Below are 25,072 nucleotides of genomic sequence, written 5' to 3' on the forward strand. Positions count from 1 at the left end.
ATCATTTAAATTAAGGAAACTCATTCATCAGTACAACACACAATAGAGAATCACCTGGAAAGCTAGTGCTGCGCAACATAATTTGAAAGTCAGTATAGCCTACAGGGACAGGTAGACGTGCAGTGATATATCATGCATCTTAATATTTAAATTAATTAACTAATATTAAGATGCGTATGTGGGGATTTGAATGAACTGAAATGACCTACACATGACTAGTTACAGCAGAGTTCATCACTTGTTGGTGTCTCCTGAACACAGGTTATGTTGTTGTTTGCATTACTTACAATATTTCTGTTTTTGTTTTCTGTTTTGCAGACTATTTGTTGTGTTTTCCTGCTTATTACCTGTTCTAAATGCTGCACCTGTTATGAAATTGGTGAACTCAGATTTTGTTTTAAGTTGCAATACACTGAGCTATTACAACTGCTACATTTTTGCCGCTGTGATGATCCAGGGCCTGTCTCCCAGCTGGCCTGTTAATCAAGTCAGGTTTGACAGGCTTTTATTTCTGCTAGATTAAATTCTTGCTCCTATACATTCCCTTAGGGCTGAAAGTGTTTTTGTTATTTATAACTGGACATTTACTTTGCCCTGAACGGTATGTACGACAAGCACAAAAAACAATTTTAGAATAAAAGAAGGCAAACAGACTTCTTACCAGTAGGTCCCAGTCTGACTGGGTATCTCATGAGGGCTTAGGGGCTCAGCTTCCTGTTGCTCTCCCTCCTCTGTAGCCCTGGGTTTAATAAGCTTCTTAAGTTGACTTAATTATTCATCAGCTTTAATCTGCCCAAACAGTGTCTTATACACACATGCCACTGAATGAAAATCACACACACACACACACACATATATTGGCAGATCAGAACAGTTAAAGCTTTGTTTTGTGTTTCTTCTTTATATAAAGATAATTGAAAATTAAAAGGGGATTTTTAGAATGTATATTAAATCTTAAGCCTTTACGGGTGGACAAGTAAAAGAGACTATAAGCTACTTTCACACTTCAGAGTACATTCAGGTAGAAGAATCTAGACCTGTACGCCGTTGGTCAGGAATGACAGCGTCGTGCCTTCTATTCATTCCATGAATGCATGTTCCCCGCTTTTAGCTGCACCCCAGCTGACACAGCCTCGCCTTGTGGTTGTCCCTGCATCCCTCACCTGATAGGTCTCAGTCACCCGAGAAGGATGCGCTGTAGCCTGTTCTGTCAGCATGTTCCCTGGCACTCTGTGCGGTGTTCTATCGCAGAGCACCTGCTGGGACAGACTGACAGAGAGGAAACACTGCAGGCTTCTGGTCTGCTCACACACCGAATGGGCATCCTGTATTTCTAGCAGCCCTTTCTGGCAGGGAATGTACATTTTGACCAACAGAATCAACCAACAGTGAAAGCATAAAAGTACAGTCTTACAGTTATTTTAGTTTATGGTCATATTTATTAAACTTATTTCATTCAAGCTTTGATAGACATAAATTGGACATTTTCGTTTTGATGTTGTATTTTCAAGCCTTTCAGTCAAACTCAAGCAAACTTTATCCAGGTTAGAGTGCTGCTGCTGCTGCTTCACTGTTCTTTACTGGGATACACAGGAGGCGGAAGTGCTGCAAAGTTCCATGATGGGTCAATGCACACCTGAGCAATAGTTTGGCTGCTGACTTTTCTCTGTGCTGGTTTTCTGTTCTTTTACTCTTTTCTAGTCACTCACACAACTGATTTTTATAATAAGCTGATGAACTGACTGAATTTGCTTATTCTGCAATACTTAAGTCAAAAGGATCATTGCCTAAACTTTAGGCAATGATCCTTTTTTTAAAAAGACCCGCTGATTATCACTTTAGGCCCTAAAGTGATAATCAGCGGGTCTTTTTTTCTCCTAGTTGCGGCCTGTGTATCTGTCTGTTTGTGCCTGCTCATCACCATCTCTGTTGGGACACACTTGACGATTAAGTGTGAAATAGGCATATAAAGTGACAAGCGGCTGAGCTGATAGATTATCAGTGTGCTTTCTGCCTGGATCTGTTTTATTTGCTTTGAGTACCAAGTAGCTCATGGTGCATGGTAAACAAAACAGATGCTAAAACTGTAGATGTGAACTCCCAATTCCTTTTTTATAAGGTAGTTGAAGCATGATAAACCTCTTCCTTCGACCGATGAACATCCTCAAACTTCTGCGAGTAATTCATCAGATATTCCAGATAGTAGTAGTAGAAGTAGTAGTTGTTATCCTTCACTACCAGATACCTGGTGTATACTTTTGCATAATTCATCAGGAAGAGCACATACATCCATAGTATCTCCTGCTGCAGACTGGAGACTCCCACATGGGAGCACACACAACACAGCAGGAGCATGTCAAGAGTCATCCAGCAGAATATGTACATGCATGCTGTGGGTACAATACTCTACTGTACAGCCTTTTGGAACCTTGCAGGGTGTGTGTGTGTGTGTGTGTGTGTGTGCGTGTGTGTGTGCGTGGCCATGAGTGTACAGCTGTATCACTGCATTATGAATGAGTTTATATGTAAATAATGTTTTATCCATGTTGTATATTGTATGACTGAAAATCAGAGAGAGACGAGGACAGAAAAAGAAAAATCTCTCCAGGAATGGATGGTTTTCGGTGTAATGACCAAGAAACAGAGTTACTCATCGTTCTTTCTGTGATTTGGAAAACTAATGAATGACTCAAGGCAGTGTCTTCTGGTAAAATCTCATTACCATCTCATAAATGTTGTATCTTAATAAACAGAGCTCTCAGGACACTGCTCATTGAGTATTTTGATCCTCTCTGTTATAAAGCCTGAAATGAGATACTCAGAATCAATAGAAGGCTAAAGACTGCATGATGAGGATGAGAAGGATTAAGTTTAAGTTTAATAAACTGAGATTTGCGTTGTTTTCAAAATAGGTTTCATCTTATTTTAATTTATTATCAGCTGTTGATAGTCCACAAAGCTCCAAACCAGGATGTCTGCTTAGTCCACTAGTGGAAAAGAATTGAGAAATTTTACTTAAGTAAAAGTACAATAACAGCATTTAAAAGTACCCTGTTACAACTGATTACTTGTAAAACACTATAGTGGCTGAACAGCCCCTGTAAGTTAGTTAAAGTTAAAATTAGATGTTGAACAATTGATTGATTTTCAAAAGCCAATATAATTACAATAGTTCGGAACAGAAAAAATCTGACTAAGCTACCAACCAACACTGAACTTAAGAGTTAGTAAAAATATTATAGTAAAAAAACCTAAATTAATCAATCTGGAATTAAACATCCAAACAAAGTTTTGCATATTAAGACTCACTGTGCAGAGTAACTAGTAACACTGTCACATAAAAGCAGTGTTCTAGAAAGTACACTTTTTCCAACTGAAATGTAGTGCAGGAGAAGCATACAGTAGCCTAACACAGAAGACCTCATAGACAGTGACATTTGACTTCTAGACTTTAGGTTCAGTACTTAAATAAATGTACTTAGTTGCATTCCACCACTGACTTTGTGTTTGTTCCACCAGTCTCCATTGACTCCATCCGGGAGGTGTGTGAGGGTAAGCAGTCTGAGATCTTCCAGCGCTACGCAGAGGGCAGCTTCGACCCCAACTGCTGCTTCAGTCTGTACTACGGCGAGCACATGGAGTCCCTGGACCTTGTGTCTGGCACTGGAGAGGAGGCACGAACCTGGATCACGGGCCTCAAATATCTGATGGCTGGCATCAGTGATGAGGACAGCTTGGCTAAGAGGCAGCGCACCCGAGACCAATATCCTTCAGTTATACAGCAGGGGGGACCCTGTTGGCAGCAGTAACAGCTATCTGTACAGAATGACTGTCATATTACTCATGACTTATTTACGGTATCGAAGCAGAGGTTCAGTTTCAGAGTTTGTCTTCTGTACTTTATTTGCTCTAATTTTATATTCTGCACTGAATGCAGCAAGGATACTAAAGAGTAAATGTTCCGAATCTTTATGATGACTTTCCTTAACCCAGTGCGGTATCACATGGCTGAAGCAGACCTTCACGGAGGCTGATAAGAATGGTGATGGAAGCTTAAGCATCAGTGAGGTCCTCCAGCTCCTGCACAAACTCAACGTCAACCTGCCCCGACAGAAGGTCAAACAAATGTTCAAGGTACAAAAACACCAGTGTGACTCAGTGCTTTAAAAGCAGCAATATAATAGTGTTTTCAGCCCAGTGATTTCCTGTGCTATAGCATTTTCTCATTATGCTCTTCTCTAAATAAAGTCCACTTTGTTCTGTGTTTGCAAATCCTAAAATTGCCTTTCCTATAGCTTTCCTATATAAACTCAGTGGACAGAATAAGCTAAATTCTTATTCATTATTAATTTCTGAGGTAGATTTATCACACTTACAAACACTGCTGCAAAGGTGCTAGGTTGAATTACAGCCAGTGACATTTATCAGATATGAAATAGGTCAAGTTCATTTTATTTCCATTGTCCCCAAATTGAAGTCGTGTCTAAAGTGTGAGCTCTGGTATAAAACTTTTGAAATCACCCAAAACTCAGCAAAGTATCAGGTTTCGATTTGGGTTCAAGAAATTCTGTTGTGTAACTGTTTCAGGCTTAGCTCTTTTGGTTACTTTCAAAGCCTTATCACACAGTAAAGTTTCTGTCTCTCTCTCTCACTGTGCCAGTCATCTGCGTCTAGGTGTTTAGTTTTTTGCGTGTAGATCCTTAATGTATTGCATTACTATGGAAAGCTAACAGTCAGAATTGATTCAGATGAGGTAAGGGGTGTCTGTTCTGTCTCATACCTTTGACAGTACTGTACAGTGTTGGGTTCAGGCACATTGGGTATTGGAGACGCAAGTACATCAGTTAAAAAGAAAATCATTGAATATGTCAAAGGGGACAATGAGGAACTCATGAAATTATAAGCTTAAGCTAATGAATATGACAGACCCACAGTCAATGATCGACTGCTTGTAGGCCCCAACCCTCCCAGGTAATGTCATTTGTGTCTGTCACTACAGACTCCATTAAGCTCCATTTTGTGTGAAGATGTCTTGCATGCGCACTAGCATTTGCAGGTAGTTTATGTGCAGACGTCTGTCCATGTCAGGAAATGTCTACATCATCTCGTCTTCATTGTCCTCTTTTCTGTTTACAAACAACAAACCTGTAGCACAACCAGTATCTGATAAGGAGTAGGACAGACAACCCAGTTAGGATCACTGGGTTTTTTTTTTAAATCTAACTTTGCTGGTACATCTTTAAATTAGGAGAAAACTACATACTGTGTGTTTAAGATTTAAACTAATTTTTTGGGGAGAGAAAAACTCTGCAAAGTTAAGTGGATTTAATTTTTGGATATGAAACTGCTGATTACATTTCTCTATACTATTTAGATTTAAGACTTGAAATGTGAAATGTATACATTAAAAAGAAAAGACATCAAAATTAGTCCAGCTCATTAAGACTGAATGAGCAGTAAAGACACTCTGACTGATCGCTACTGCTACAGATGTTGGCTAACACATGGCTCAGCCACTAACTCTTGTTAGAGGATTAGCATCCTGCCAGCTTAAGCATGTTGTTTGTTTTAGCCTTCCTCCTACAGAGTAGCTAGCCAGGTGCCATCACTGTGTCCAGTGGCCTGTTGGCAGTCACCCATATGGTGCTGCTGGGACACAGATGGCCTCCAGTGTAATGCTAGGTAGAGACCAGAGACCGATCTGGCCCTGTGTGCGTGTGTGTGTGTGGACAGTCGTGAAGATTCGTGTGTTGACAATCTCTTGGCTTGTTTTTTGGCTTAACCTACTTAGAGTGGAGAGGGAAAACCTGTGGACTTGACCTCTTTTGCAACTTGAAGACGTTAACCGACGATTCTGTACCAGTGCTATGAATAATCTGAACACATTTCTGAGTACATTGCTGCATATGTTTGCATAATTATGAGGATAATTGCCCTGTCTTTATGCTGTTAATGCTTTTTTTAATCTTAAAAAAAGAGATCTTTTATACATGATGATAATAATAATAAAATTTAATAATAAAAAAATCTGTCTGTTAGTAACTATGCACAATCACAAATACTGTATTGAGATTTTGCTGAAGGTTTTCCACATAAGACAAGAAAAAATAATGAGCAAAACATGGCAAAAGATGAACATCTCGCATGTTATACTAGCTAGACAGAAAGATGGAGTGGCTGATTAATCCCAAAGGGAAATTGCACTGTCGCACAAGCCAAATCACATAAATCATCAAAACAAGCTAGGAAGAAAGATGAGTAATAAAAAATAATATAGAAACAAAAGCTGCGGACTGGAATTCAAAGTAGGACTCTAACCTTTAATTCCGTTATGTAGGCTATAACCTATATATATGTCCAATATGTATACATATATTTGTATAAATAAACCATTAAAACCATCATGAAAATGGCAGAAACCAGACCTCTGATCAGTAATGAGCAACTGGAGGGAACAACCAACTCAGCCTCTATACATCCATCCAGAACTTATACTGTAGAATACTGTGCATCATAGCAGATTTATAGATGCATTAAGGCTGTACCTAATGATCATTTTCATTACCAGTTAATATGATGGTTATTTTAATGGTTAATTGATTTGTTTAGTCTATGAAATGTGAAAAAGAGCCCAGAGTGACATCTTGATTTTGCTTCTTTTGCCCAACCAACAGTACAAAACTTCTTCATTTACTTCTTTCATTTAAACAGCAAATCCTGAACTGGGACCAAAAAACATTTTATATTTTTGTTTGAGAAATGGCAGAAATGATTAATCGATTATCAAAATTATTGGCAACTAATTTTGTTTTGATTAGTCTACTAATCGTTGCAGCTCTAGATGGTATTCATCATCAGTCTTTGCCAAGTCTGGAGTTTCTGAAAACCCTGCAGGACCTGCACCTTCATTATTCTATCTATTTCACTCCGACTGACTTCCACTAACTTGTATCTATAGCTATTGAAAGGATACAGTCGATGTTCATTCTTAGGTCAAATGATCTGCAGTCTGTGTATTCATCGATTCTGATCAGCTGTGATGGAAATGTTACCTTTGGGTGAATACGAAAGACTGAGACTATTATGGTGTGATGCTATGATGCTCATTGAAGTTTAATTTAATTTAATTTTTTAATTTTATTTACTTTATTACTTCTCTGCATGTTGCATATGTGTGCATTTCACTGACTGAAATGCACACATATGCAACATGCAGTGAAACACACAGGAGCAGTGGGCAGCATCAAGCGCCCGGGGAGCAAGTTGGAGGTTAAGTGCCTTGCTCAAGGGCGCATCAGCCGGCTAATGGGGGCATTATTAATCATTCCACCACACCCAAATTTTTCCTGTCCGGTGGGGGAATTGAACTGGCGACCTTCGGATCACAAGTCGCTTCTCCAACCTCTAGACCATGGCTGTGTTAAGGTTTTGGTGTTTTAGAAGCATCTTTTGTTATATTTGTTAAAAATCCAATTCCTAGAGCTTTTGTTGTGTGTTTTGTGTCTTTTTTGCAATTGATTTACGCTCAACTACATTTACACTTAATGAATAGTGAAAAGGCAACCACGTGAACTGATTAACAGAAGAGCCACAAGGGCTAACATCTGCACTGGATTGTTTACACCATATTATCATGTGTGTATTATTAACATTATGTCCAAGCCTGTTAACTCCGTGCTGTGACCTGAAGACCTTTCCTTAGTTTTGTGTTGACAGAGCAGAGGTCTGGTGTGTTGTTGGAGCACAAGTCACAGGAATCTGGTTGGATGTAGTGGCTGAAGTTGTAGATGAGAGCAACGGCTTCTCAAGTCGTGACTTTGCTCAATGATTTATCACAGTGGAGACTTGAGGATGTACATGTGGAGGAAAGGTTTGGTGGGAAGAGGAGGCTGCTGTTTGAACTTATGAATTAATCTATATTAGTTGATGAGCTAAAACATAGAAAACTAGCTTGCTAGCAACTTAAGTGCGTGGGTTCATGCATAATGAATGGGAATGAATAAGGCCAGACTGATCTTTTCTGTCCAACAAAAATACTCAGCTGTACGTCCACTACTTTGTTATCCTCCTGGGGCTAAGATGTGTCCTGAATCAGAGGATTGCTTCTGAAAAGTATTCCTTCACCTCATAATGAATAATCATGCACAATAAGTGGTGATGAGTTTTGTCTTTGCTGGTTTTTGTCGATATGAAAGACAAGAGCAAAATGAATCTGTATCACAGCAAACTTACCACAACACATTTCTCTCATCAGAACTGAGTTCTCTGGCTAATAACTCCTGCCATATGAGTAATACTGTGTATGCATCTGTGCCTGTCTCTCCTGTGTCACTCGGTCACAACTGAGTGGCAACTAAGTGATATACATGCAAAACCAACAGCTGAGTCTGGTGATGTGAAGTGTTTGTCTTGTGTCTCTGATTCATTTGGCTTCCTGTGTATCAGCTCTGTCAGGCAGAGAACATGATGGTGACAGTTGGGAGGCTAAATGTCTTTGTGTAGCAAGTTTTAGCAAGCTATAGCTTAGAGGACTGACACCAATACTATTACCCAATCAGTGGAGAGGACTAATGTCATCAGTGTGCCTGACTGCACACCTTCTTTTCTGATGCAACTACTGATGTGTGCATTCTGCTACAACCTCATTGTTACAGGAGTTTTCGAGGTTGCGTTATGATACTGAAGTTTGGATTGTCGACAAATCTAGAGCTAGTGGATAATAAAGGGCAGTGTAAATGTGTGTAAACCTGTGGATTCCCTTCTTGAAATGTATCCAATCCATTGGATTGGTTTGGGGGCATTGGTTTGTCCTTCTTAATTTCCAGCTTGTTCAGTCTTGGCGTGGGTGACCTAGCAATTTTAGATTGTGATCGATGTTGAAGGCATCCACAGTCTGCTTTTCAGGCGATTTGTAGAGGTTGAAGTGTCATCTGACTTCTTTTTCCAAACTTCACTTTACTTGATTGACTTACCAATAGACTCATATAGCCAACTAGATGGCTATGTTGGTTGGATGAATTACTTTGTGTGGTCTTCTTTGGGTAATTGTAAATAATGTAATGTGAATTAAAGTTAGCAATATGGTGGATTAGGAGCTTTAACGTATCCTAATAATCTTTAATGAAATATTGTCGTTTAATGGTGAAAATGGCAAAATTCATGTACTGTTTAAAGTCTGACTATGGTTTACTGAGCATTTCAAAAAAGCAAGAAGATTCATTCAAGCCTATAATATTGACATTCTTCAGATTTGGGATGATGAGCAGCTGGGGGGGAATAAGTGAAACATTTGTTCAAACTGTGTCTTGTCACAAAACTATGATGGATTAATATTCAATTTTTAGTCCAATTTTTAAGTCCTCGATTTTTATGGGTAATTCTTTGTTAAAATATTTTTATAGCAGACACCACAGACATTTTTTGTACAGCTAAACGTGATGAAGAAAAATAAAAACCTGGTAGAATCATGTTCATTTGCTGTTGAAGCAGAAATGCACTCCCTGTATCTCTCTCTATTATACTGTTCTCAGCCCCATGTGTTTACTATACCAAGCTGCTCAGAGGCCAAGCTCCAGCTAGCAAAGACGTCATTGCCCTGCAGTGAGTGGCTGCCCTCAGTGCTGCTTGGCATACGGAGCTGGTCATGGACTGCCTCAGTAAAGGGAGGAAAGGATTACACGGGTCATGGTGTGACCCACTGCAGTGCTCTCTTTAACCTTGTTCTTGTACACAAACAACCGTAGCCTCTTAAAGACTGACTCATTGTCTCTCCAGCTCCAAAAACCAAAACCCAACCGTAATGCGAGCTTTATAATATTGTTCAAGTATTGTAATGGTTATGTAAGATTTGCAGGATTTTAACAAATCGATACTGTCATCACTACAATTTGTGGAATGAAATACCATTGATGGATGTTTTTTAGTCTTGAGTGTTGAATGTCTTGAGCCTGTTACCATTGTTTAATTACATTCATCTATACTCTTTGAATGGTTGTGGTTCAGATATGAAATTGTTCAGTTCTTTCAGACTGAAATCTGTCTTGTGCCTTTTAGGCTTTTAACCCAGCTTAACAAAAACTACCAAGCTCCCAACAATTTTTTTGTCATCTAAAACAACAGTAAAATTTTAACTATTTTCTTTGACTAAGCCAAGATTAAAATGTCCGGCAAATAAAATAAAAACTGACTTTAAACAGGAAGGTTGAATTTGACAAAAACTGACATGGAGACATGCTCTCATAATTGAAAATAGCTGTCATCATGAAACAAAATCCAATCATACTTTGACATTCGACACCACAGGACAGCATACCGATTATGCCTGCAGGAAAACTGCCTCTCTTGATCTAAATCTAAATTGCATCTCGTTGAGAGTTTATCAAAGAATCTCAGGATTTTAAATTCATGCTGAGTCGGGGAAAAACAAATTAAACTAAAGCTATTCATTGTACCTATTGCACAGGAGGCAGATACAGATGACAACCAGGGGACGCTGGGCTTTGAGGAGTTCTGCTCCTTCTACAAGATGATGTCGACCCGCAGGGATCTGTACCTCCTCATGCTCACCTACAGTAACCTTAAAGACCATCTCGACACAAACGACCTGACCCGCTTCCTGGAGACTGAGCAAAAGGTAAGCACTGTGTCTGCATTTTAACTTAACTAACTGAAAAGTTACTCCACTGATTTAGCTTTGCAGCACCATCACAATGAATAGTTTAAATAAAAACGGATGCAGCAAAACCAGAGATGTTAAATGCTTTTATACCACTGATTTCCTCTTGTTGCCTCCATTGTGGGCCTCCATTACACTCAGTGCAGCTGGACCGCCAACAGCTTCATCCATAGATATGTGTTATGCTAATAGCAGCTAATGTAGCGTACAGTCAAGATGAGAAGCAGCTACAGAGGTCTGGTTAGCTCACTTTCCAACTCCACACCGGTAGATTTTTATTTTCTTTCATTTTAAGCATTGTATTGACTCAAGTGGCAATGCTTGAGGACATTTATCAGACTTCACACAGCTCCATCTGGAGCCACAACTGTTTTCACATACTATACAGTAGTACATCTGAAGACACTTTGATGTATAAAACTGATGGAGTTCTCCTGTAAGTGCTTGACTATGAGGGAATAATTTTTGGCGTAGCACCTTGTGCCATTATTTGCTGCTTTCACAGAAACCATTTGATTTGTATACTTTATGTTGTTTTTTTTTTGTTTGTTTGTTTTTTTTACATTTCCATCTTCTTACCTTTCCCTCTTTTTATAGCCAAAAAGCTAAATGTTTTTGTTTACATTTTTCAGCTTTGTTTTCCTTGTTCTTGACTGTATGGCTATTTCTGTTTTCCTGAATTGAGAGCAATGAAAAACTGGAGTATGTGTACACATACTTGGCCAATAAAACTGATTATAATTCAGATTCTGAAACCATGATATCAACTTTGCACATTGACACATTTTTGACACATAATTTTAGAGCTAATGTATGGTTTGTTGAGATCAGTGGTCTAGTGTGCTGCTAAAAATCAATAGTCTCTTGCCTGGAGTTCTTTCAAAACCCAGTCACTAATGGAATATTGCACTGGCACAGTCTGAATGAATGAATGAAATCCTCTTTTGTCTCGCTGGGATTTTGCTTTGCACAAAGAGCATAAAAGAATCTCAAAAATCTTGCAGTGATAATAATAGCAATAATTAACTTGGGAAGCAAACATCAAGTACAAGTTCAGATTATGTGATCGGAGCTTGTCAAGCAGATGAATTGTGCATGGGACAAAAGATGTAATGACTCGCCACCTGGGGATGCTATACCTTTGTTCTGTAGATACAAGTACATATCATAGCAGATCCACGGGACCATACAGGTTCCGTGGATCTGCTATGATCTTGAGAGCTAAATTCATACCAGTCTGTAAACCATACATTTATTGTCCAGTTATTTTGCCACACCAAACTTGTCCAGCTTGTTCTTGTTTTGTACAGACAATGCTTCTCCCAGCACTCATTACAAAAGATCAGTGTTTTTTTTTTTTTGTTCTTTGTGTGATGGTCTTGTAAAACAGTGTCAGCATAGTTCTGTCAGCTAAGTTTCCTTTAAAATTAGAGATGTTGTCGGGCCTTTGAAAACCTAGAACTGCTGCTAGAATTCAGTGTTGGTTTACTATCAGTAATAGGGTGCAGGTACTTGTAGTCCTGTACCAGTCATGCAGAATTACAGTGGAGACAGAGAGTTTGAATGGGGAGCAGCAGGTTAGGTGCCAAATTTGCTGAAAATTATTACCTATTTCTGGTTGGGGAACGCAACCTGCACACCACACCAGCATTCTTAACATTCGTATTAATGACTATATTAATACGAATGTTAAGAATGCTGATGGTAGCCACAACTGGGAATAAAACTCTATAATTACCTCACCGACTGGGCTGTTGTGTCCTCTTTCTGTGTTTTCTTGAGGACATTACTCAGAAGTTTATTTTTTTTGTGATCTGGCTTTTCTTTTGATTTTAACTTCTCCGAGGTGGGAGGTGAAAAGCTTAACTGAGCAGCCAATCGGTTCCTGAAGTGGTGCTTAATGGAGACAGTGAGAGTCAGGGATATTAGTACCATCACAGCACTTGAGATGCAGTTGTAAAAGTTTTTGGATAAAGTACACTTTCTTGCTAATGATACCGTTGCCTGAAAAGAAACGTTATCGAACAATCATCTTTTTTTTCTAGGTGGCTTTTATTTATTTATTTATTTATTTTTAAACTTTGAAAGATTCCTGTTTGAAAGCAGAACGTTCTGTTTGGATGGCTACATGTCAGCTCCACTCAGACAGGCTTTTTTCTTCTCCAGTCATACTTTGTGTTTAGTTCTAGCAGTGCGAATAAGATGCCTTTCCTTCCCCTGTTATTGGAAAGTAGTGGAAGTTAGTATCATTAACTACAGATGTTACTGGTGTCTTTCTGACTCAAATAAGAAATAAGAGGATGTGAAAACCTTCAGTTTGTGGATTCACATGTTTGTTTGACTGTTGTCGTTAACTCTCTGTGTTACTGTATTTCTGACACAGACTGAAATGTGTTAATGACAAAGAATATATCTGTTCCAGTCCAAACTAAATGATGTTCCCAAGGCTAAAGGTTTGATTTTAGAAGTGAAGATCGTTCGTTATTAGTAAACAAGTAACATATGAGCAAACATATTGATTATTAATGAAAAAATCTTCAATATAAATATGTTAAATGTCATTGCCATACATCTGCTATTACACTTACGTAGGCTTATAGATGCTTAGAATCATGCTAGTGGCTCTGGGGACACTTTGGTGCATCCATCCATCCATTTTCTATACCGCTTATCCGTCAGGGTCGCGGGGGAGCTGGAGCCTATCCCAGCTGACTACGGGCGAGAGGCGGGGTACACCCTGGACTGGTCGCCAGTCAATCGCAGGGCCAACACACAAAGACAGACAACCACACACTCTCACACTCACACCTAGGGGCAATGTAGAGTAGCCAATTAACCTAATGTGCATGTTTTTGGTATTGTGGGAGGAAGCCGGAGTACCCGGAGAAAACCCACGCAGGCACAGGGAGAACATGCAAACTCCACATAGAAGGGCCCAGACCGGGATTCGAACCTGGAACCCTCCTGCTATGAGGCGACAGTGCTAACCACTGCACCACCGTGCTGCCCACTTTGGTGCAGACTGTCTTAACAACAATTAGATGGATTGCAGTGACATTTTGGTTCATTGATGGTTCCCAGAGGATGAATCCTACTGACTTGATTCCCGGACTTTTCATCTTGTGCTGCTAGTGTTCACATGTGTGGCATAGACAAAAATGTGTCACCAGCTATTGGATTTTGGTGTTCCCCTCAGGTCATTTGTAATATCTTTGGTGATCCTCTGACCTTTGATGTAGCGCCACCATTCAGTGCTTTTGTATATGACCAAATCCTTTCAAAACTAATGATATTCCACTCCTCAGCTGTGAGTGCTGATTGGTATTAGCATGCTCACATGTAAATTCACTGTACTTACACTGAAGAAACTGGGAAATTAGTAAAATACAAACCAAAGAAATAAGCAAAAAGCAAAATTGGTTTTTCAACTTCAGTCACAAAAAACAGCATACAATACCATATATACTACATATGCTGCTGTGTCATTATGTATGTTAAGAGCAATTGTTTCAGTGCATCAGCATTCATGTTCAATTATTATATTATCTTAAAAAAAAGGTAAAATTATTGTTCAAATTATGTTTAAAATGCTAAAGAGATATGGTTTTACATAACTCTGCAAAGAAGAAAATAATAATAATATGATGTCTGTTAATCTCTCCCATGTTTGTTCAAAATGGGAAAAGCTCTTGGAGCACTCTTTGTGTTAAGTGTGCCAGTGTTCAGACTGTGAGCTCTCTGCTGCTCACAAAGCTTTGTGGTGTCAGTGCGCAGTAACAGTGGGTCCAGGCTAACCTCTGTGCGTGTCTGGCTGTGCTCTCCACGCAACTTTCTGTCATCTGGATTATGATGACATGGGTAGCAAGTGTTCCCCACTGAACTTAGTTTTCACCCTGCTTAGTACTTTAGAAGCAGGATGAAAGGCATTTTCTAAAATGGAAATAACCCTGTGGAAATAATACCCCACCAGGTTACCATGCTAATGCCTCTCCTCTCGCAAGGTTTTAACTCTCACAGATTTGCTGACACAGTATGAGAGAGTCCTACCTGGTGCTGCCCCACCCTCTTTAATTGATTAACAGAGATGGGATCTGACTGACCAGTCAGGGGGCTTTAAAGAAAACAGTTCGCAGACAAACAGCTGGAGTCTGCAGCCAGGATGGACAGAGAAATGACATGTAGGGAGCTCTTTTAACCGGATTAACCTGTACTTATCCTCAGAAATTCTCCCTGGTGTTATTTTTTTTTCATTAAGTATGTGCTTAAGTATTAGCATTTACATAGTGTTATTATTTATTATGTATTTCTGTAATTTATAGATGACCAAGGTGACCAAGGACCATTGCCTGGAGATTATCAACAAATTTGAGCCTTGCTCTGAAAACCAGAAGCAAGGAGTTTTGGGAATTGATGGTAAGTCCATTTTAACTTCAGAAAATCCCACAAGAGGGCTCTGTTGTTTTTAGAACTAAACTTAACACTGTTACTTTTTTCTAGGTGAGTGGTTTGTTGTGAAAATTTCTCTGCATGGTCCAAATATTGCAAATGGAATTTATTTTTAGCCCTTGGTCTGCTGTGTATATGTCCAGTGTGTCATTTGGCTTTAACCAAACTGATTAATTATGCTCTTAAGAATTTTTTTTGTAACATTTTTTGTTTTATATTTGAATATTTCATTTCATTCGTCTGGAAGATGCTTTTGTCCAAAGTGAATCAATAATTTGATCTGTGCTGCAATACAAGTTTGAATATTTCTGTTTTTTATAAAGTGAGATGTCACTGACAGTAATACAGTATGTGCAATGTGGAGCACATAAGAAAAGTCTTTTTCTTATGTGTTGACTGTTTGTAAATTACAACAAAATTTCAGTATATGTTTACCCATTGTAGAAAAGTCATAATATACCACCCATGCACTAGTTCATTGATAATATGATAATGATAACGCTTACAGTTTACATCTCAGTAAGAGAGGAAAATGTGTCCTTGTCAAGCAACACTTGAGATTAAATTAAAAGTAAAAAAAAAAAAAGTTTCATAAACCTTGTTGTAACAAGCTATTTGCTTAACTTGCAGGTTTTACAAATTACATGCGCAGTCCAGCTGGGGACATTTTCAATCCAGAACACTACAACGTGAACCAGGATATGAACCAGCCGCTGTGCCACTACTTCATCGCGTCCTCACACAACACCTACCTTATGGGTGACCAGCTGATGTCGCAGTCGAGGGTGGACATGTATGCCTGGGTGCTGCAAGCTGGCTGTCGCTGCGTAGAAGGTCAGCATGCATACGCTGAAGTGCACAGTGGTACTTCAGACATGGTATAGGCCCAGTTTAAGGGTTAAAAAAATAGTTTTGATAGCAGTAATAATAGCACTGCATTTATCCATCCATCCATTTTCTATACCGCTTATCCGTCAGGGTCGCGGGGGAGCTGGAGCCTATCCCAGCTGACTACGGGCGAGAGGCAGGGTTCACCCTGGACTGGTCGCCAGTCAATCGCAGGGCCCACTGCATTTATAATTATTATTAATTATTATTTTCATATGCGTGTAGCTCACTGTGCACAAAAGGTGAGGAGTTAAGTAAGGAATTCTAAAAGACAGCAGCTTTATTGAGGATTGGCTTTTGTAGCATTTTCTCGAATCTGAGTGCAGTTCTGAATCCCTTCTCATATCTTAGATTTAAATTAAAAAATAAAATCTATATTATATCACCACTCTTTTACTTTGTAGATTGGAGTGTCAGAAAGAGGAAAAAGGGACAACCTAAGAGAAACTGTGAATGAAAGACTCATTGCTGTGGAACTTTAAATAAAGTAAATTTGGGGATATTATTTAAGTCATCCATCATACCAAAAAGGAGAACCCAGAGATATTTTGTATTTTAAGCAGATTTGTACGTTTTATAGTTGTATCCACATATGTAGAGTTGAGAAGGATTCTGAGAGCTGGTTCTTCTTTGGATCCACTTTCAAGCTGGTAAAATACATTGTGTTTGTCTGACTGTCTCATTGTTTTTTTTTAGGAAAATCAGTGTAGCTTAACATGGGTACACTAATTTAGATCAACAAACAAGATAATGCACACCTGCATGCACCTGTGGCATGCTGCAGTGACTTTGCTACAGTGTTCCTATATAGCTTATGTTTGTAGAAATTATCCATGCAGCTCCAGGAAAAAATAACAATAATCTTCCAAAATAAATGTCTGGTGGGGAGATTAAAGAAACAGTTTAGCCTATGTGTGTTTTTTGTTGTGCATAAGTATATTGTTTAGGAAGACATGGCTTCCATCAGACTAAAATATGAAGATAGTGGATCTGTGGAAACAAAGCTGCCAAAGTTTGAAACACAGCGAGTGGATCAGATCAGATACATGATAACCTCTGTCCAGTGGACATCAGAGGTAATTACAGTCGCTGTATAAGTCTGCCTCTAAGTGCTATGCACTTTAAAAAAATGTGGACTAAGGGCCATTCAAGTATCTTGTAAACATACAAGCACACTGGGATAAAGATCAACGACACTGAAAGAAGGATGAAGCTCCACACTTGTACCTTGCGGTGCATTCAAAACTAGGCATCAGAAAGTACTCATTAAAACATCCTTGTGTTAAATCATAATATATCTGGAGTATACCTGGATATACTCGTATAGACTGGGACATGGACAACAGGCTAGACGTGCATGGTTTTATATATTCAGTGTGTCTACATGTATCCCACGCTTGTAAAGTTGGTGTGCTTGTAGATACATACTCTCCGTGTAATTGTAACAGCACAAGAAGATCCACACACACCGAAAGGTTTGAGAGGGTCTTGTGGATATACACTTCTCTCCCATGGCTGTGGTTCTCAGCTTCAAGCACGTAGGTTTCCAACTGAACATGTAAATCTTTCAAAATGAATCAGAAAAATATAATTTGATTTTGTTTTGGACAACAGTGGCACTCAGTGGCACAGAGGGAGAAGATCTGTCAGACTTTGATACACACCTGTTAGTAGGAGGATTTCATTTGATGGTTTGAGTCTGCACATGAATTTATATTTAGGACAGTTTTAACATTATTAATTATTAGTTAGTCGTTATTAATATTATTGTTCTTTTCCCTCTTCTTTTTCCTCTCCTGTCAACAGTGGACTGTTGGGATGGTCAGGATGGTGAGCCCATCGTTCACCATGGCTACACCCTCACCTCCAAGATCCTCTTCAAAGACGTCATCGAGACCATCAACAAGTACGCCTTTATCAAGAACGAGTACGTTTGTACACACTCGCATGCACTCTTTCTCACTGTTTTAATATTTTCTCACACCAGCTTTTTTTCCTCTGGCTCACACATTCAGTCACTGAGAACCAGACTCCTTTGATGTTACCCTCTGTTAATGACAACTGACAAATCATAAAGCGTGTGTGTACAGCCTTAATAAGCATGTGGAAAATAACCCCAGCAGTACACGGCTGTATATGCTGTCAGTGCACATTACAGTGTTGCATTACACAGACTGTTGGATTGAAAAACCATGTAGAAAAATGGGGTAAATGAGGCTTGGAATGCAACTTCAGGCTTGGGTGGGTTTAATACGTTTGAAGGCCTCTTTATAGCTGAAACGTATTATAATGCGCTGGGTCTGGTTGTAAAGGCTTTTCCTAATATATGGTGATGTTGGATGTAGTCACTGTCAGGTGATGGCATCTGAGGACTGAAAAAGTGAGTGAGGTTTGTCTTTTGTATTTACGATTCAAACCTTTTGTGATATACTTTTTTTTACTTTTTGCATTTTATTGACAGGAAATGTGGGGAGAGGAAACTGGGGGTGTTGAGATTATATGGCATGAGTCTCACAGAAATAAAAAGTTTTTAGGTGGCTGTGACTCAGGAGGTTGGATCATTCATTCATCACATGGTTGCTCAATCGCCACCTCCTCCTGGCCACCTGCCGAAGTGTCCTTGGGCAAGACACTGAACCCCAAACTACCATCAAGCTAGCATCCTGTGTGGTACCTTGCTGCCATTGGTGTGTGAGTGTGCGCGTGAATAAGTGAATGAGGGCAAAAATAAATTATAGTCCTAGCACACCATACACAAATAATGTCCATACCTGAAACATAAAATCTTACCCACAAAGGTGCAGGTACAGAGAGAGCACACACACACAACTGAGAGTGCGCACACACAGATCTTTATCACAGAATGTGCATCAGAAGGTGATAATCGCATCGACATGCACACAGTCTGGAGGAAGCGGAGAGGAAGCTCTATTTTTAGATGCTGTCTCTTCAAGTAAAATGAAGGAGAAGCGCTTGCTTTGTGCGCACGGCCCCCCCTCACTGTGTGTTTTTGAAAACATAATTGTGGACACCATATTCCACAGATAACTGACTAAAAAGGAGGAGGGTGAACGACTTCGTTCAACATCAAAGAGCGATTTTCCAGGACGCTAAATAAAAACAGGTTCCGCAGAGGGCTGACGGGGACAAAACTGGGACGAAAGCATCCATTCTGGGAGTCGTCACAGCCAATATGTTAATAAGGAGTCTTCTCTGGAATGAAGCTCTTTTTACACCAAACCTCAGCCTAAGAGAAAATCTAGATCCAGTTTATAATTTAAAGAGCAAAGAATATTGAAGTCTTTATGCAAGTGATACCACAACATTATATGACCAGTATCTTACGCTGGACATTTCAGGTGTTACTGCCGAGGTTGCCAGTTCAGTGTCTTACTAAGTGACTGAGACTGTTAGATCCACTTTTGTGAACCACAATGATGCTCAAATCTGCTTGTGTAAAAACGTTAAAGAGATAGCTCACCAAAAATCAGAAACAGAAATTGTGACGCGGTTACTCATGATAATTTACAGAGCTGTTTCTCAGCAGCTTCATGTGCGATCTATTTTGTTTCTACCACACTATAATTTTTTTCAAAATTTTTGCCTGTATTTGGTCATAAAGCAATGTGTCACTGTAAAAATATCAAAATAAAAAATAAAAATGTTTTTGCTAGAGGCCAGGCCAGAGAGTCACCAAAGTCATAAATTATTTTCGAAAATCTGTCATAAATTTAATAGCAATCTGTGTAATAATTTCACTCAGGGCTACTGCCATGTGACAAAAACGGCACACACGCATATATCACCTGGAGAATTTTCTTGTTGCAGACGGCATCACATTCTGTCACGCTGTGTCATTGAGCAGTGTTTCCATCATCTCCAATGAGATGGAAGTTTTCAGTCCACACCGGCTCCCTCAGTGGCCAAAGAAGCAGCTCTCCGTCTGTCAGCAACTGTGGAGTGGAGAGGACAAGCTGCCTGCAGCAGACTGAACCAAAATATTTTTCATGTCAGCTCCATGAGAAGAACAGTGTTTTTATTGGTTTTTGTTTTATTTGCCAGTCCAAGATAGTGCGTGAGAGAAATCTGCTCCCCGTAGACAGAACAGGAGCTGATCAGTCAATGTAGATTCAGCTTGTAAGTTAAATACATGTATACGGCTGTCTGTGCAGATTATGTGTCACTGGTTACCATGGAGATGACTTAAAAGCCTTTCACAGGAGCATAAATTGAAAACATACAACACAACACAATACGTGACTGTTTAATTTCTTTCACTCATCAAAAGTGTCAAGCGCCCTAACATAAATCAGGCTTCAGATTCTCATAGTTTTTGTCTATGTGTAATTCAAAAAGCGTTTTAGCAAAGACCCAGAGCACTCCAAAATCACGATTGTGCAATGACTTCAACTGTCTTCATCAGTCGCCAGGTTAAAAACTCATTGGACACCAGTTGTTTTAATGGTTCTTTAAGTGTTCACTAAATCACCAACTGCAGTGAGTAAACACATGGCGCTGGCACAGCAGTTGGGAACAGTGGCTGGGAATCACTGCATTATAGGAACACTGCAGTTCATGTTGAGGTGTACAGTGTACAATTTGTGTTAATAAAAATCAGAATCTTGACTTGCACTGATCCTGATTCTCAGGGAAAGGAAGCTGTGGGTCCTCTTGCTTCCACCTGTCAGCACTCTAACTCCAACCTGTTGTGTGTGATTATTTCTCAGCTATCCAGTCATCCTGTCCATAGAGAACCACTGCAGTGTTCCTCAACAAAAGAAGATGGCTCAGTACCTGATTGAGATCCTTGGGGACAAACTGGACCTGTCCAAAATCAAAGCAGATGCGTCTGGACATTTGCCGTCACCAGAAACTCTCAAGGGCAAGATCCTTGTCAAGGTACGGGCAGAGGATGTTTGGATGTTTAAAAAGTGACTGATTGTTCTCGGTGAGAAGAGTCAGTCCTCAGGCCATTGTGTCAGTTCACAATTTTATTATCTGAGGTTCATCCTTACGGTGCAGGTTTTAGGGGTCTTGTGAATCAGACAAGAAAATGGAAAAACACAGTCTTTCTCTTGCAAGGAATGAAAAGCTTTCATTGTTTTTGGGCTGGCGTAGTAACTGTACACTACAGGTTGGCTCATTATCTGGGCATGCTGGTCTGTATCATTATCAACAAACTGTATCCGAAGTCCGGCTAACCGCAAGTAGTTGGTTTAATGTGTTGATGATTAGGGATTAGGAGCAGTTCTGGAAAGTCAGCCTTGCTTCACAGCCCAGAGGAGCATCTCATCTATGTCAAACTTATCTACATCACCCTCAGCTGATACCTCACATCTACAGCGACCTTTGTGAGCTGTGGCAAGTCCCCAGATTGCCCTGGGGCTTGTCATAACCCAAACATTTAAGGACTTAGAGAAGCTTTTGGAACAGGTTCCTGTCCTATAATGTACTGTCAACTTTCCTCACACTGGTTGGCTATGACCAATGTTTTGGTCCATCTTTTGGTTTTTTACTACAAAGTCTGTACTACAATTTTTTGAGATATATGTATCTATCTGTCTATCTATATATAGGTAGATAGATATAAATAATATTCTATTTATTTGTAATTGTATAAAAGAAGCCTCAGCTTTTGTTGTGATCCCCTGCAACTTCAGTTAGTCTCAGTGGAGTTGTAGCGATCATTAACTGCATAGCATTGCCTTTCCTTTCATGATCCAACAAATGTAACTTCAAATTCATGCTGTCATATCAATGCTGTCATTTTGAAAACTCAAAGCTCGTGTAAGTTGTCTGTCTGGGTTGGCACTATAGCAGAGTTTGTAATGTAAGCCATTAATGCAAAGTTAGCTTCACACATGGCGTTAACCAACAGAGGCAGGGGAATACGATGACAAGCAGCAGCAGAGGCAGCACTCTGTTAACAGGGGAGAGAGCAGTATTCAGGTTAATGGGGCTTTATTGACACCAGATGCTTTTGCTAAAGAGAGGGCATCTTTCCAATACCTGGCACTCAAAGGACTGCTCTGCCAGCTGTTACAGCAGCAGCACTGCCTCTGTGAACAATCAGCACTGTAAGGAATACTGATATGCGGCACTTAGGCTTTCCCACTTCCCTGCAACGCTTGTGCTGTGGGTCACCGTGGTCACAGTGCTGCTGCAGGCCACCACCTACATGACACTGTGATTGAGAATGATTGCTAACCACAGGACAGACTACCTCATTTGTTAATGAAAAATCCATGGCTCAGGCAGTGAAAGTGGGTCCATCTCTTACCAAAGTATTGACAACTGAGCCCGTGCATCGTTCCCTGTTGCATCTCTTCCTCATATCTCCTTAATACATACATATCAGCTAATACATCGGCTGCAAGGCTTTGTCAGTCTGGTTTTCAGCAGGGGTTGCTCACCAACGTAACAACAAGCATAACAAGAACAAGATTATAGGCTAGGTAACAAGGACTGGGTAGATGAAAACCATTGACCATTTCTGTCAAGGTTACATTGCTTGACAACCAGTCATATCACAGAAATGAAGCCGCTTCTAATCAGTCATATTGCCATCCTTTTGATTAGGTAGCCCACTGTTCACAATGGGCAGAGTAGAGTTGGTATCTAAACACATCACATGCACATAATTTGTTTCGATATCAAAGGTCAGATGATTGCTCCTGTAGTGCACAGGAAAGAACAGATCAACGGTCTTGGTAAATATTAAAATTAAAAATTGAGTCGTAAAGTAAGCAGCGTAGAAGTTCCAGTCCAGTTACCCCAACTTAAGATGACCTGGATGACTGAGAATCTACACAGTCTGTAAACTGCCTCAGTATTTGGTACAAAGCCATCTAGCTCATGTTGTTAGCTAACATTAACCACCATACTTGTCATACCAGACCAAGAAAGTGTATTGAATTTAGCGAGTGTATTTTATTACCCATAAGTAAAATTTAATTCTGTATTATCTGTCATATTTTTCCATTCTTAATCTTCTACTGGGTAATTTCTGGCTTGAGGAAATGTGTCAGCCCAGTAAAAATAAATTTTTAGCCACATCCATCAGTCCTGGTGTTAACATTTGATGTACATTTTGATAACTTGTTAAAAAAAGCACAAGGAAGTTCCTGATGTCTGCCCTCTTCAGATCTGTTGCTCTGTTCATTATCAGGCTACAGTCTCCTAATCTTACCTCTTGTCTATTTGGAGAACATATTACCTTGGCCTTTTCCCTGGCTGCACTTAAATTGGGGGTGTTGTAGTTATCTTACATAGTGAGCATCTTAAACTCTCTTTTTTGTTGTTGTAATGCAAAACTCTACTGTCTTGTCCTGTTTTCCACCAGGGGAAGAAACTACCTCCCAACATTGATGAGAATGCAGAAGAGGGAGACGTGTCGGACGAGGACAGCGCTGATGAAATGGAGGACGACTGCAAGCTGATGAACGGAGATGTATGTACCTTGTGTGGTCTTGTCCTCCTCTTCACCATGTTTATTCATCCCATCTACCAGAGGCAGGCTTTGTTTCCTTGTACTTAGCAGGTGAAATGTGAACTGTGCATCCTGTTCTTGACGGTCGTTTAAATTAAGCAGGGGTGATTGAATGTTCTTCTCTAATGTCAAGCATTTGTTCCTTATGTTTAGCTCTTATGCTGCTGTCTCTGTTGTGTGCTTCTGTCTTTCTGTGAAGCTATTTGTTCTCATTCCCTCCTCTTCTCTCTTCCTGTTTTGTCCCCTGTTTTTCCCTTCAACTGTCGCTTGCTTCTTTCAAAGTGGAAGGTACTGTATAAAACGATCATTCTCAACCACTTCAGAAATCTCAACCAGTCATGTGGTTTACTTTCTCATCCTAATTGTCAAAGTTGAAAGTGCAATATTGCATCTTCAGGGTTCTCTATTAAACTTTATGTGTAAGGACTCTCCATCTGGAACCAAATGTATGTCTTGTAGGCCTTCAGTCAACAATATTCAGTACTGTTGGTCAGAGTTCTTATTCAACTATAATTTAACTTCAGGGTGGATAATGTTTCAAGCTGCTTAGTCTGGGAATACTTATTACTAATTGACTTATTGACTTATTGTCCTAACGAATATGGTAAGGCTTCATTTATTGTCTGAATTTTACTCCAAACCATTACAAAAGAATCTCTAGTATCCAATATCCGCTCAAAATCTATTTCTGTCAAGATGGAAAAGCCTCTGAAACAACCAGGCTTCTTATTTGAAAAATGAGAATTGTATTAGACAGTATATTACGGCTTAAGTTTAGCATTTATCAGTTCACAATAAATATGTAATCCCCAGGTTCACATCCATCATATCGGATGGACGACACTGATTGGACATATCCTTCATGAACAAATAGATTCAGTTCTGACTTGTCTGCACAGAGAAGTGAAACTCTTTGTGGAGCATGCTGCTGTTGCTTGTGGTCTGATTACACACTCAAGTAGTTTATGGATACATTCTGCCACCATCTGGCCGAACTGAGCATGTGCATAATATTCTATCGAGCCAGTGAGTGGTGATCTTTCAGTGACATTTTTCATTTGTTACACTTCATCTTGGAAAATGATCCTCCGAGATCATTCTCTGACATGTGGAAATGCTTGCATTACCAAAAGGTCCATTCATCGACCAGAGTGGGAGAATCTGCATTATGTGACATAATGTATTGCTTCATCTTTGCTCCTTGTAAGATGTGAGTTCTTTTAGGATTTTGAGTAATGCCGCCTTCTTTTTAGCTTACTCAGACCAGTCTAAGAGATATAGCATTCAGCCAAAATTTCTTCTATAGTAGGACCTCAGAAAAAGCCAGTGACTTAAATCTAGATGATAAAAGTATATTTTTTTACTTTTTTATTTGTCCACCCCAGTAAACTTCTTTCCAAAAATACTGGAAAATCCTGTTACGCTACGGTACTTCATTATATGACATAATGTATTACTTCATCATCATGTCATGAAACCTGAGTTCTGGTAGGATCCCGCATGGTTCATGTTTTTTTTTCTTTTTATCTGCTTAGATCAGAATCCAAATCAAATTTATTGCCAAGAAGGTTTTC

At 39.6% G+C, this 25,072-nt stretch overlaps 1 protein-coding gene across 6 annotated transcripts in view; it reads left to right on the plus strand.

Annotated features, from left to right (window-relative positions):
- The window catches only part of plch2a (phospholipase C, eta 2a), a 185,658-nt gene that overhangs the window by 133,212 nt on the left and 27,374 nt on the right, over positions 1-25,072 (plus strand). For all 6 annotated transcript variants that reach the window (XM_046397958.1, XM_046397959.1, XM_046397961.1 and 3 more), the window contains 8 exons: positions 3,520-3,763; positions 4,005-4,134; positions 10,463-10,633; positions 14,995-15,088; positions 15,752-15,955; positions 17,816-17,936; positions 20,737-20,908; positions 23,352-23,459. In XM_046397958.1, the coding sequence (XP_046253914.1) occupies positions 3,520-3,763; positions 4,005-4,134; positions 10,463-10,633; positions 14,995-15,088; positions 15,752-15,955; positions 17,816-17,936; positions 20,737-20,908; positions 23,352-23,459 (1,244 nt within the window). The remainder of the gene's footprint in view (positions 1-3,519; positions 3,764-4,004; positions 4,135-10,462; positions 10,634-14,994; positions 15,089-15,751; positions 15,956-17,815; positions 17,937-20,736; positions 20,909-23,351; positions 23,460-25,072) is intronic.

Source organism: Scatophagus argus, chromosome 8 (genome assembly GCF_020382885.2).
Source record: "Scatophagus argus isolate fScaArg1 chromosome 8, fScaArg1.pri, whole genome shotgun sequence".
NCBI lineage: Eukaryota > Metazoa > Chordata > Actinopteri > Scatophagidae > Scatophagus > Scatophagus argus.